The sequence below is a fragment of the Chiloscyllium plagiosum genome, unplaced genomic scaffold, assembly GCF_037043375.1.
Source record: "Chiloscyllium plagiosum isolate Xiang-an unplaced genomic scaffold, Cpla_swu_hap1 HiC_scaffold_9, whole genome shotgun sequence".
NCBI lineage: Eukaryota > Metazoa > Chordata > Chondrichthyes > Orectolobiformes > Hemiscylliidae > Chiloscyllium > Chiloscyllium plagiosum.
In genome coordinates, this window is record NW_028270147.1 from 79617853 (window position 1) to 79630669 (window position 12817).

At 40.2% G+C, this 12817-nt stretch overlaps 1 protein-coding gene across 2 annotated transcripts in view; it reads left to right on the forward strand.

Annotated features, from left to right (window-relative positions):
- The window catches only part of uchl5 (ubiquitin carboxyl-terminal hydrolase L5), a 44925-nt gene extending 32312 nt beyond the window's left edge, over positions 1–12613 (forward strand). For both annotated transcript variants that reach the window (XM_043699817.2, XM_043699818.2), the window contains exons 9-11: positions 7742–7855; positions 10040–10138; positions 12211–12613. In XM_043699817.2, coding sequence (XP_043555752.1) covers positions 7742–7855; positions 10040–10138; positions 12211–12255 — 258 coding nt within the window. In that variant the 3' untranslated portion in view covers positions 12256–12613. The remainder of the gene's footprint in view (positions 1–7741; positions 7856–10039; positions 10139–12210) is intronic.
- The last annotated feature ends 204 nt before the right edge of the window (positions 12614–12817 follow it).

Below are 12817 nucleotides of genomic sequence, written 5' to 3' on the forward strand. Positions count from 1 at the left end.
CCAAATCCAGTATGGCCTCACCTCTTGTTGGCCTATCTACATATTGTGTCAGGAAACCTTCCTGCACACATTGGACAAACACTGACCCATCTCACGAACTTGAGCTTTAGCTTTCCCAATCAATATCAGGACAGTTAAAGTCCCCCATAACAACCACCCTATTACTTTCACTCTTCTCTTGAATCATCCTCGCAATCCTTTCTTCTACATTTCTAGGACTATTAGGAGGCCTGTAAAAAACTCCTAACAGGGTGAGCTCACCTTTCCTATTCCTAACCTCAACCCAAACTACCTCAGATGGCGAGTCTTCATCTATCGTCCTTTCCACAGCTGTAATACTATCTTTGACAAGCAATGCCACACCTTCCTCTCTTTTACCCCCACCTCTGACCCTACTAAAACATTTAAACCCTAGGACCTGTAACAGCCAATCCTGTCCCTGTTCTGCCCATGTCTCCGTAATAGCCACAACATCAAAGTCCCAGGTACCAACCCACGCTGCAAGTTCACCTGCCTTATTTCGTATACTTCTTGCATTGAAGTATACACACTTCAAGTCACTTTCCTGTTTACAGGCACCCTCCTTTGAAATTGATGCCATGTTCCTAACCTCCCTGCACTCCAGGTCCTGCACCCTAAAGCTACAGTCTGGGTTCCCATGCCCCTGCAGTAGGGTCCTTGAAGAGACTGAATTCAGTTGTATAATTACCCAGGAGTTAAAGCAGGTTTTAATCTTCCTTTATTTTCCTGGGTCACTGTTCAGGTATTCTGAATGATCCAGATGTACAATTCCTATATTCTGAGAAGCTACTCTCTGGCCAATGTGTTGTATCACCTATTTAGCAATGACAGTGGGGGAGTCTTTTGATGAGTGATAATCACTGATCGATTCACGGTGCCTTTTTTATCTTGTGACAGAGCACCACTTTTATGGCTGGGTATCTGTATCTAGCCTCTTCAGAAATGCAACTACTGCACTCAAGAACCTTATCACTTAATTTGACACCACATGCACCACTTTCAACATTCACTCCCTTCACCAGTGACACCTAGCGACAGCAGTATGTATTAGAACATAAAACATAGAAGAATACAGCGCAGTACAGGCCCTTCGGCCCTTGATGTTGCGCCGATCCAAGCCCACCTAACCTACACTAGCCCACTATCCTCCATATGCCTATCCAATGCCCGCTTAAATGCCTATAATGAGGGAGAGTCCACCACTGCTACTAGCAGGGCATTCCATGAACTCACGACTCGCTGAGTGAAGAACCTACCCCTAACTTCAGTCCTATACCTACCCCCCCCTTAATTTAAATCTATGCCCCCTTGTAATAGCTGACTCCATACGTGGAAAAAGATTCTCACTGTCGACCCTATCTAAACCCCTAATCATCTTGTACACCTCTATCAAGTCACCCCAAACCTTTTTTTCTCCAATGAAAACAACCCCAAGTGCCTCAGCCTTTCCTCATACGATCTTCCTACCATACCAGGCAACATCCTGGTAAACCTCCACTGCACCCGTTCCAGTGCCTCCACATCCTTCCTATAGTATGGCGACCAAAACTGCACACAATACTCCAGATGCGGCCGCACCAGAGTCTTATACAACTGCAACATGACCTCAGGACTCCGGAACTCAATTCCTCTACCAATAAAAGCCAGTAAGCCATATACCTTCTTCACCACACTATTTACCTGGGTGGCAACTTTCAAAGATTTGTGTACATGGACACCAAGATCCCTCTGCTCATCCACACTACCAAGTATCCGACCATTAGCCCAGTACCCCATCTTTTTGTTACTCTTACCAAAGTGAATCACCTCACACTTAGCTACATTGAACTCCATTTGCCACCTCTCTATCCAGTTCTGCAGCTTATCTATATCCCGCTGTAACCTGCCACATCCTTCCTCACTGTCTACAACTCCTCCGACTTTCGTATCATCCGCAAACTTGCTCACCCAACCTTCTAACCCCTCCTCCAGGTCATTTATAAAAATGACAAACAGCAATGGTCCCAAAACAGATCCTTGCGGAACACCGCTAGTGACGGCACTCCAAGATGAACCTTTGCCATCAACTACTACCCTCTGTCTTCTTCCAGCCAGCCAACTCCTAATCTAACCCTCCAACTCACCCTCAATGCCATACCTCCGTATTTTTTGCAGTAGTCTACCATGGGGAACCTTATCAAACGCCTTACTAAAATCCATATAACCACATCTACCGCTTTCCCCTCATCCACCTCCTTAGTCACCTTCTCAAAGAATTCAATAAGGTTTGTGAGGCACGACCTGCCCTTCACAAAACCATGCTGACTATCCTTGATCACATTATTCCTATCCAGATGTTCATAAATCCTATCCCTTACAATTCTCTCTAAGACTTTGCCCACAACAGAAGTGAGACTCACCGGCATATAGTTACTAGGGTTATCCCTACTCCCCTTCTTGAACAAGGGAACCACATTTGCTAGCCTCCAATCTTCTGGCACTACTCCTGTAGACAACGAGGACATAAAAATCAAGGCCAATGGCTCTGCAATCTCATAAAAATCAAGGCCAATGGCTCTGCAAGATACACTGCAGCAAAAAGGTTCCTTCGACACTGGTAAAGGTCATGCGTTTGCGAGATAGAGAAGAACAAAGGCAGCAGGTATATCAACTGCAAATTCCCTTCCAAGTCATTTATGATAGAGAATTGGAATTGCAGCACCACTCTTTCACTCTTGATGAATCAAAATCCTGAGCTCCCTTCCTGACAATCATCTATCTACACACCAAGCTCTGCAGCAGCTCAAGAAGTTCACCTCCAGCTTCACGGACAGTTGGAGATGGTCATTAATTTTGACCTAGCAGGAAACACTCATCACCCATGAGTTAATTTATAAATCTGCAGAATGTACTGAAGGACAGAGAATTGTCCCTCTGAAATGTAAGATTCCCACACAGTTCCCACAGAATAATCAGTTTGGGAATTCTGAGGGGTCATGAGATGCCTTTCAGGTTACGTTTGGTCTTCTCTGGAGTTTGGGAAATCTGGAATCCTGCGATCCTCAAGTCACTGGCTTGTTTTGGACTAATGGGTTGCCTGGGCAACTGTTGATACTATTCCCCTCTGAGCTGCTACCCCTTGGTCTAGTATATGGTCTGTTTGGAAAGTGTGCATTTAATTATGTCAAAAGGTAACGAGGCATCAATCCTGGGCAGGCCTAGTTTCTTTTAGATGTATCAGATTTTTGCACTCTAGAGAAATTATTCGCCTGGATCTTAAAAGCAATAATTAAAAGGAATACCATATATTTCCGTGTTTTAAGTTTTCCTTTTTTTCCTCTTTCTCTCTGCTTTGCATTAACCTCTCTGCTATATTAAGTATCTCTGATGTTTTGCTGATTTTCTCACGGAGCCAATTGTAAGCATGTTTGCCTTGGCTTTTAGTTGTTACTTTGGTTCCTGTTTTTGTATTTCCTTTTGTTGTCTTTACGTTTGGCAGCACACTTCTGTGTCTTAATTTATTACTGCTACTCCAGAAACACATTATTCATTGATAAAGCCTTTGGTTGATAGCTCAATACTTATACAGTTGTATAAATAACGTGAAGTATTGAACTGTTAACCAAAGAGGCCACTGAAGTTTGAAAGGTATCCAATTAATCTGTATTCCCTGCACTTTCCCCATAGCATTGCAATTTCTTTTACATTTTCACATGTTATCCATTCTGGAGGTCATCATGATTCTATTTCCAGGAACCCTTCATTCAGTGAATTCTTGGTCAGGACAACAAATGTAAAACTATTTTTCTTCTTCTCTTCTCTGATTTAAGTTATATGGCAAAACAACTAATGTCCTCTGGTTATTGATCCCCTTACTGGTATCAACAGTTTCTCCTGATTTACTCTAGCCAAAGCCACTGATTTAGTTTTGAATCCTCTCTGATCTGGAACAACAGTTGAAATTTGTCTTAGGTCCTCGATAGCAGGAGCTTCTCATTCCTGATATTCTGGTAAATCTCTGCCTCTTCTCTCAAGCCTTGACTTGCTTCCAAAAGTTTGGGACCAAGAAGTGGATACATTATTTTGGCCAAGGCTAATTTTATGTAAGTTTACAGACTTATTTGCTTTGGTATTTCATGGCTATATTTATAAAGCTAAGGGTCGTGTGTTGTTTTGAGCAGCTTTATCAATTTACCTTGTCACTTTACACTCTTGCTTATATCTTTAAAATTGCAGTGTTTAGTTCGTATTGTCTTTCCTCCTTCTTCTTTCTAAATTTATCACTTCATATTTTCTGTATTAAATTTTATCCCACATATCTGCCTATTTCAACAAACTATTTCCCCTAAAAATCTGAATCTATCATTCTCACATTATTGTTTTTGGTGTTTAGAAGAGCCTTGTAAATTATAGCAAGCATATCATTACAATTTGCCCATTGACTGACTTCAAATATTTCTGTCATGTACTTTGCTGTCATTTGTTCATGGTAAATGAGGAATGCCGACAATATAAGATGATATCTGGTATTTCCTCCTTGTAATTTAAAAAGTAAACTTGTTTACGATCTACCAGAGTTTGGAAAGTCTCTTAGTGATCTCAAGTCATGGTTTGGGTTTTCTATTCATTCCCCAGCTGCTTGTCAACATTTCCAACATCAATGACACTGTTTTGTAGGTAACTTCCTTAGCTCAAGCTTATATGACATCTAGTTTATAGGGATCTATGACTCTGAGTCTGTTTGGCATAAACCTCTTTCATATGGCTCCTCCCTTTGTGGCTTGGTTGGTAAAAAGCTGCAACTGAGTCAAACAGACCAGCTGGTTCCTTGTTCAGTTCCTGTTTGGGCTTGAGCTGGTTTCAGTTCAGGTGGCAGCTGGTATATCACAATTGACCACCGCACACTTGCAATAGTGAGAGAAGAATCAGAGTGTGTGGTACTGGAAAAGCACTGCAGGTCAAGCAGCATCCGTGGAGCTGGAGAATCGACGTTTCAGGCATAAGCCCTTCATCAGGCATTATGCTTGAAACGTTGATTCTCCTGCTCCTGGGATGCTGCCGGACCTGCTGTGCTTTTCCAGCACCACGGTCTTGACTCTGATTTCCAGCATCTGCAGTCCACATGCTCGCCTGAAGAAAAATTCAGACAAAATGTCCTCTGCTGAAAAATTAACCATCAGTGTAAGACAGAATGGGATTCTGCTGTGATGATTTCTGTTCACAGCCTGGCCTTGAAACATGAAGAATGGTCGTTTAAATGAAGGATTGGAAGAAATGCATTGACTGCAGACCTTCAGAAGTAATAAAATGAGATATTGCCAAATGCAATACTTCAGTTTCTGCTCTGTCTGGGATCTTGGTTATCCTTTGGGTCTCAATACATTAGAAATGTAAATGTAACCAATGGCTTCCATTCTGTCTCTCTGGTATTTCCAGGGAAGATGACATTAAATTTGGTCATCTTCCCTGGAGTGCAGGATGACACTTCTCAACTTTATTGAAAAGCTCTAATGTCAATTTATTTGTGGAAGTTGGGTCTCCAAGTCCTAAGAGCTGTAGTGTTACTGCCTAGATAGGATCACAAATCACATCTACTTCACCAGCTCCTTGTTTCTCCAGGTCTTTTGTGATTTATGGAGTTTGATGTATCTGCCCCTCAAATCTCCCAATTTTTGAGCCATTTTGTTCCTTCTGACTGCAGAGATTCATAACACTCAATGCTTTAGCTGTCAGATGATTTTAACTACTGGTTGATTTACTGTATCTTCAGGTTAGTTATCATTAATTATTCAGCTGTTTCTTGTAAAAGTTTGGTCCTCATTAGCTCAGATTCCAATTGCTTTGTCCAAGGGCTTATGCCCGAAACATCGATTCTCCTGTTCTCTGGATGCTGCCTGACCTGCTGCGCTGTTCCAGCAACACATTTTCAGCTCTGATCCAGCATCTGCAGACCTCACTTTCTCCTCCACTTGTTGACCACCTTGTTGGAATGCCAGCCTTTGCATTGAGGCTTTCTGTGAATGTCTCCAAATTTGATAGATATATTTGACTATCATTACTATTTTTTTCATGTCTCAGTTAGCTCCCCCCCCAAGATTATTTTTAGCTTTGCTGAAAAGGCTACTTGAAATTTGCAATGACTTTCAGCATTATCACTTCCAAATTCACATTTTTCCTTTGATTTCTTATAGAAATTTAACATACTGATAACATCACAAAAGTTCTGCCCTCAAAAGTCTCACTTTCCTATTGATTGATGTTTGCAATGTTTTTTTTTTGTTGTTCCTTTTTTTTATTCAGAAATTTCTATGTTTTGCATGGTTTCAAATAATTTCTTCCTCTAACTACACTGATGGGTTGCCTGTAGTTTTAAATGAACAATGTGAGCTTGTAGTGAAGCAATTGCTGACTGTACTAGTGCAGTGCAGTGTTCACTTTGGTCAATGGCACACTGTGAAATTGTTTCATTAGGAGGAAAATCAGAGAGAATGCTGAGGGAGATTATAATCCAGGTTTTAAAAGAATCTCTAACTTCACATCCCAAACAGAACAACAAATTTCACTTCTAATTCATAGCTCTAAATTGTGCAGCGCTGAGTCATGACATCCTCTCAGCATTTTCATTTTAAAACCTCTAGTTGCCCTTTAGTTTCCAATGTTGCCTCAGCATCCGGTGAAATCATGTTGCATAATAATATGCATTTTCCGTATTTGGAATAATTTGGTCCACAAACCCAGTTAAAATCATCTGTGCTCCAGAATGTGTCTGGCCACTTGTTTTCAATTCCTTTTTGTCGCATCACTACCAAATGGCTATAAGCTGAGAGTTGTACTTTTTTGAATTCGATGATTTGTTAACTTTTATTCTTCAAAATTGCAGTCATTTTTGTGCTGTGTTTGGGACTCATTAAGATCTCTTTTTATATAATTGTTTTTCTTTCCATTGATGCTTTTTAATGTTATCTTGTGTTGGACATTTTCTACCTTCTTTCTGCCCGTGGACTTTCTTTTTATATTTCACCTGTTTTAATTGTGACATCATATACTTGCTGAATTTCAGCTGTGGCTGGTCATCTCTTTCCCCTACCATTTATACAGATGTTTGACCTGTCCCTCTTCGGAGTGGATTAACCATTTGTTATGTGACTATTCTTGAACTAAATTTGCATTTTGCTGCTCTGCAGTAATACTGTTTTACTAAGTCATTTGTGTCTATTTCTGTCTTTTAGTTTCCTTCCTTTTCGTTATCCCTCTTTTGGATGTTTCTTTGACCCTGATTTTTAAGTTAGCATTTAAGTTATTTTGCTTTAAAACCCTCTGCCCTCTTAGCTTTCAGCTATTGTAAAACTATAAAAACTGGGATGATGTCGATTTTCCTGGCACTTTTTCCACATACTGGCTGCTGCTGAATTATGTAATAATTTGAAGTAAGTAATATAAAATATAGACCAAAGTAGAATTTAGTTCTGAAAGTTTTTGCATTATTAGATTATTTGAATACAGCAAAACTGAATTCTGTTTTAAGATGCAGTCACAGCTCGTGAGAACTGAGTGGAGTAGCAACCATTTGCTTGTTTTATTGTTTGTTTTCATGATTTTATTTTACTTTCAAGTATCTTTGTACCTAGCTGAAAGTTGTACACTCAGAACCATTGATTTAAAAAATGGTTCTGCAATTGATGCCATAGAATAGATTGGATGCTGAAAACATTCTCAAAAAACACTTTTTTTGCCTGTGCAGGAAGAACCCATGGATACAGATCAGAGTAACAGTGTCATAAACTCGATTCAGTCAGAAGTCGCTAAATATCAGATGCTGATTGAAGAGGAAAATCAGAAATTAAAACGCTATAAGGTGGGTTTTATCAAAACTAGCTTCTTTGCATGGTATTTTAGCCTCACTTATTCGAATGATTTGTCTTGTGTTAATAAGAAAGTAAAATCAGACCATAAAATGTTGGAAAACCGGACATAATTGTAGGAAAGACGCTTGCCATGGAAGTACTAAGCAATGTATATTTCATTCAGATTTATTACAAAGCAAATATTATTGGTTCAACATTACCATGAACTTCAGCTGTACAAAACTCTGGTGCGGCCGCACTTGGAGTATTGTGTACAGTTCTGGTCACCGCATTATAAGAAGGATGTGGAAGCTTTGGAAAGGATGCAGAGGAGATTTACTAGGATGTTACCTGGTATGGAGGGAAGGTCTTACGAGGAAAGGCTGAGGGACTTGAGGCTGTTTTTGTTAGAGAGAAGAAGGTTGAGAGGTGACTTAATAGAGGCATATAAGATAATCAGAGGGTTAGATAGGGTGGTCAGGGAGAGCCTTTATCCAAGTATGGTGACAGCGAGCACGAGGGTGCTTTAAATTGAGGGGTGCTAGATATAGGACAGATGTCAGAGGCAGTTTCTTTACTCAGAGTAGTATGGAATGCTTTGCCTGCAATGGTAGTAGATTTGCCAACTTCAAGTACAATTAAGTCGTCATTGGACAAGCATATGGACGTACATGGAATAGTGTAGGTTAGATGGGCTTCAGATTGGTATGACAGGTCGGCGCAACATCGAGGGCTGAAGGGCCTATACTGCGCTGTAATGTTCTATGTTCTATGTTCAGCAAGACTGGTGCTGAAGAAGTACTAATGTAACAGCCTCGGCTTTCTGCAGTTGTGGTGAAGTTGATCTGGATGTTAAGTAGGATCATGCGTAATGAACATACTTGGTGGGCTGTGCAGCAATCAGGGATTTGCTGTACGTGAAACAGACCTTGCACAAGATAAAACACTTATGGGTTACCGTGCATCAATCGTAAAAGGATTGTGCAGTGCAGCAAAATGGCTGTGTACAACAAACAAAAGTTAGAGGAAACATTATGTGACTGAATCAATCCAAAAGTAGGCATTGACTGCTAATGGATGCGTGGATGAGGCAAATACCTTGCATCCCAACAATGCTGCTCATCAGGACTTACTCAACTTTGTCACCGAGGATGCCAAACAGAAGCCAAAATAGGCACTTCTTGTTGCCGATATGTAATGAATGATGGACAATATTTGTGAAATGCTACCTGCAGATCCTGTATCAATCTCTAGAAATCAGCTGTTTTCAGTTGAAATGAAGATGACCATCGATCTCCCACAACTTCCATGCCTCTGCTTCCTATCAAGCTGCCAGTGCAGACAGCATCCTCTTTCTGAGAATGTCACCAAGTGTTGAACTTTCAATTCCATATCCTCTCCCATAACAAAGTACATCTAATTTCATTTTCATCACATCTTTCTTAAGTCCATCTGCCTTTTAAAATCTTCAGTAATGCATGTTTTATTTCCACACTTAAGAACTCCAGTGCTTTCCTAGTCATCCTCCTGTGCTCCATGCTCTTAAGGTCCTTCTCTCAAGGCTCTGCAGTTTGAATTCAATTGCACATTAAAGCCAACCTTACTGTGACCCTGACTTTATCATGCTGCATAGTTCCCATCCATCTAAAATTCTCATTGTGCTGTGTCTGTTTATGAATTTGTGTCTGCTTATCACTGAAGTTGACTCCATCCCTACCACCACCACCAACCCCACATGACCCCATGATCAGAACTCTATTTACTCTGACTCTGGCTTCTTGTAGGTTTGCTATTCTTCTTTGATGTGCCTTCAAACACCTCAGGCGTATGCTCTGGAATTCTGTCCTGAAATTCCCTTGCAGTTCTACCTTGCGCTTCTTCTTTCTCTAAGATCTCTCAAAAACCTTAGTTTTTAATTAAATATTGGGATATTCCATCTAGTAGCTCATTCTTTGCTTAATCACTTATTTTTGCTGACTCTGTCTCTGCATTGGTTTTCAATGGTTAAAAACTATTTAAGAATGCAAGTTTTAATTATTGTGAACCAGGTTCCCAAATTGGACTACCCCCAACGAGTGGTACTTACAAATGATAACAAATTTGACAAGTCATGTGCTGGATGAGTGTCACTGGGTGTTCTAGATGTATATATTGCAGTATATGAGCTCACTTCATTGTGTCTTGTCTTGTCTCAGATTGAAAATGTCAGAAGAAAGCACAATTATCTGCCCTTTATCATGGAACTTTTGAAGACATTGGCAGAGCACCAGCAGTTAATACCACTAGTAGAAAAGGCAAGTATCTCTTTATTTATAATTCATTCAAGGAATGTGGGCATTTAATATCGACATTGTTTTTGTAAAAGTGAACCACCACCTTCGACAGTTATACTGCTTGTGGTCTTGATAGACCTTGCTATAGGAAAGATTATATTAAAACTGGAAAGAGTGCAGAAGAAATTTACAAGAATGTTGCCAGGATTCAAGGGTCTGACTTCTAGGGGGTGGTTGGACAAGCAAGGACTTTTTTTCTTTAGAGTGTAGGAAACTGCAGTGGGATCTGACAGAAGTGAATAAGGTCATGAGAGGTGTGGACAGAGTGAACGCACTCTGTGTGATGTTGGAGGCAAAGTAACATGCTTCATACTTGTCCGGTTTTATTAATGTATTAATTTCAAATGATTAAATCTTTGTATACTTTACAGGTCCAGCTATTATCTTGCAATGGTGTTCTGTGCTTTCATTGCATGGTAGGACCTGAATTTTAGATTGAGATGCTCCACTTGGTGATTTGGTAAAAGTTATTTAGGGAGTGCCAAATCAGCACGGAGCTTAAAAAGAAGAAAACCAAATCAATGCTATTTTAAATATGCTCTTCTGCTTCTTGTTTCAAGGGTAACACAAATGTAGGCCTGTGAGCAGGTCAGCTGCACTCCTGGAGTGGAATCTTCCATTGACGCTGGGCACCTTGCCTATCCATCTGGAGAGCTAATAAGAGACCCATGTTGTCTGTACCAAGGAAGACTCACTGTATTCTTGTAGTTAAACCGTTCCAAGCACACTGGTAAAGCCTTCCTGTTCAATTAGCTCCCCAGGGATTCGAGACTAGACCGCCAGGAGCTCATGTGCCTGGCAGCACCATCAAGCTGGCCCTGGCTACTGTCAGAACCCTTGAATCCAAGGGCATGGGTGAAAAATGTGATTTTTGCAGGGAATGGGGAGCTCCAAGGTTAAGGGTCATGGGGGTTAAGGGATGCCGGGTGTTGAAAATTAGAGAAGAAAAGTGATTCTCAGTGGGTACTCACTGCCCTTTGTCCCATGTCCTCAATCAGGCACTGTTTGACTTTGGTCAAGACTCCCCATACCCCCAATATTTGCCGAGCAACCCTCACTCTTTGCTTCTGGGATGCGGAATATTGGCAGGTCTGCTTGCTGCTGGATTAATCACAGTGGCAGTAGGCTGAAGCCTTCACATGATTATTAATTAGCTACGTAAGAGACTCAAATGGTGAAAGGACAGGAAGGCCAACTGTGAATCTTTCCAGCCTGTACTTGATTCTGTTCAAGATGGCGATTGGGTGAGTGATGCACAAGTATGAAGATCCCCGAAGAGGGAACAGGAGCAGAAATCATTGATCTGAAGAACCTCTATTGTTGTTGGTAAACTGGAACTGTGTATTTTTGAAATGAAGAGCAATGCCTACTGCTCCAATGCTTTGTAACAGGGTTTGACAAAACCAATAATAGTTAGCTTGGAGGCTTGGAGCACAGTCCTAATGAAAAAAGGCACTATGCATAAGGCTATTTGTTATTTTAGAAAGATGCAAATACAGACAACTCCCCACTAATGGCATCATGAATAATCAGATCGCAGTGATCTGTCTTGACATGGAGTATGTTCGCTGTGTTTGTTATTTTGATCAAGTGACAATGGGCCAATTATATGAAAGTATGTAATGTATGGGTATATTTTGATTTATTTTCTTAAATGTTAAGTATTTTTAACAATGTCTAAAGTCACTTAAATGCAGTTTATGATTTAGCTAATGGTTTGAAAAGTTTACAGGTTGGCTTGGCTTATAAGCACCATTAGGAATTTTAAATGATATGTGCAGTGCAGTTATGACAGTGCAGTGAAGAATCACATTGGTGTAATTTCCTCGTGCATAATTGCCAACTATACCTCTCACAATATACTTTGGACTAGACACTATTGAGCATATGGATATGAGGGCCGATAGATCACTCGTAGTTTCTCTCGTACATCTACAATTATGGAATACCGTGAAACGATAGGAAGAAACAAAAAGTTGAATACATCTTGCTGGATTCACATGACAAAATCATCTATCTGTTTACCAACACAGGCTAAAGAAAAACAGAATGCCAAGAAAGCTCAAGAAGCCAAGTGAAACTTCCCTGCGTTAACTTTGTGACCATTTGCTGCTGATAATTCTGTTTTAAGAAGTAGAATCTGACCTATAACCAGTGGACTTTTCGTATAGTTAATGAGTGCAAAGCACTCTCATTTGTAATTATATGTCTCGTACAAGACTGTTAAATGTTCTTCATTTGCATCACGTGCATGCACTATGTACCATGTTTAATACAGAAGAGGTTTTTAAAATATATCTTTTTCTGTCCTTAAAAGTTGTTCAAGTGCTGCAACACTGTCCAACCCTAATTTCAAGATTTCTCTGTCTTGTGTTGAGTACTGACATTGTCTAGGTGCATGACAAGATAAATGCTAAATAAAAATTATTTTCAAGAGTTGTTTTACATAAGTATTTGTTCCTCTTCCACGTATTTTTTTTTTCCCATTCTGAAAGTCAAATTAAGCTCAGTGATTGCAAGTTTGAGTTGTCTGAGGACACCAATACTCTGGAGAAAAACAGGATTTGATCCTAGTAGTAGAAATTTTGTTTATTTTGAAATATCAACAAATTTTCACCTGAGATTTTCAGGAATACATCA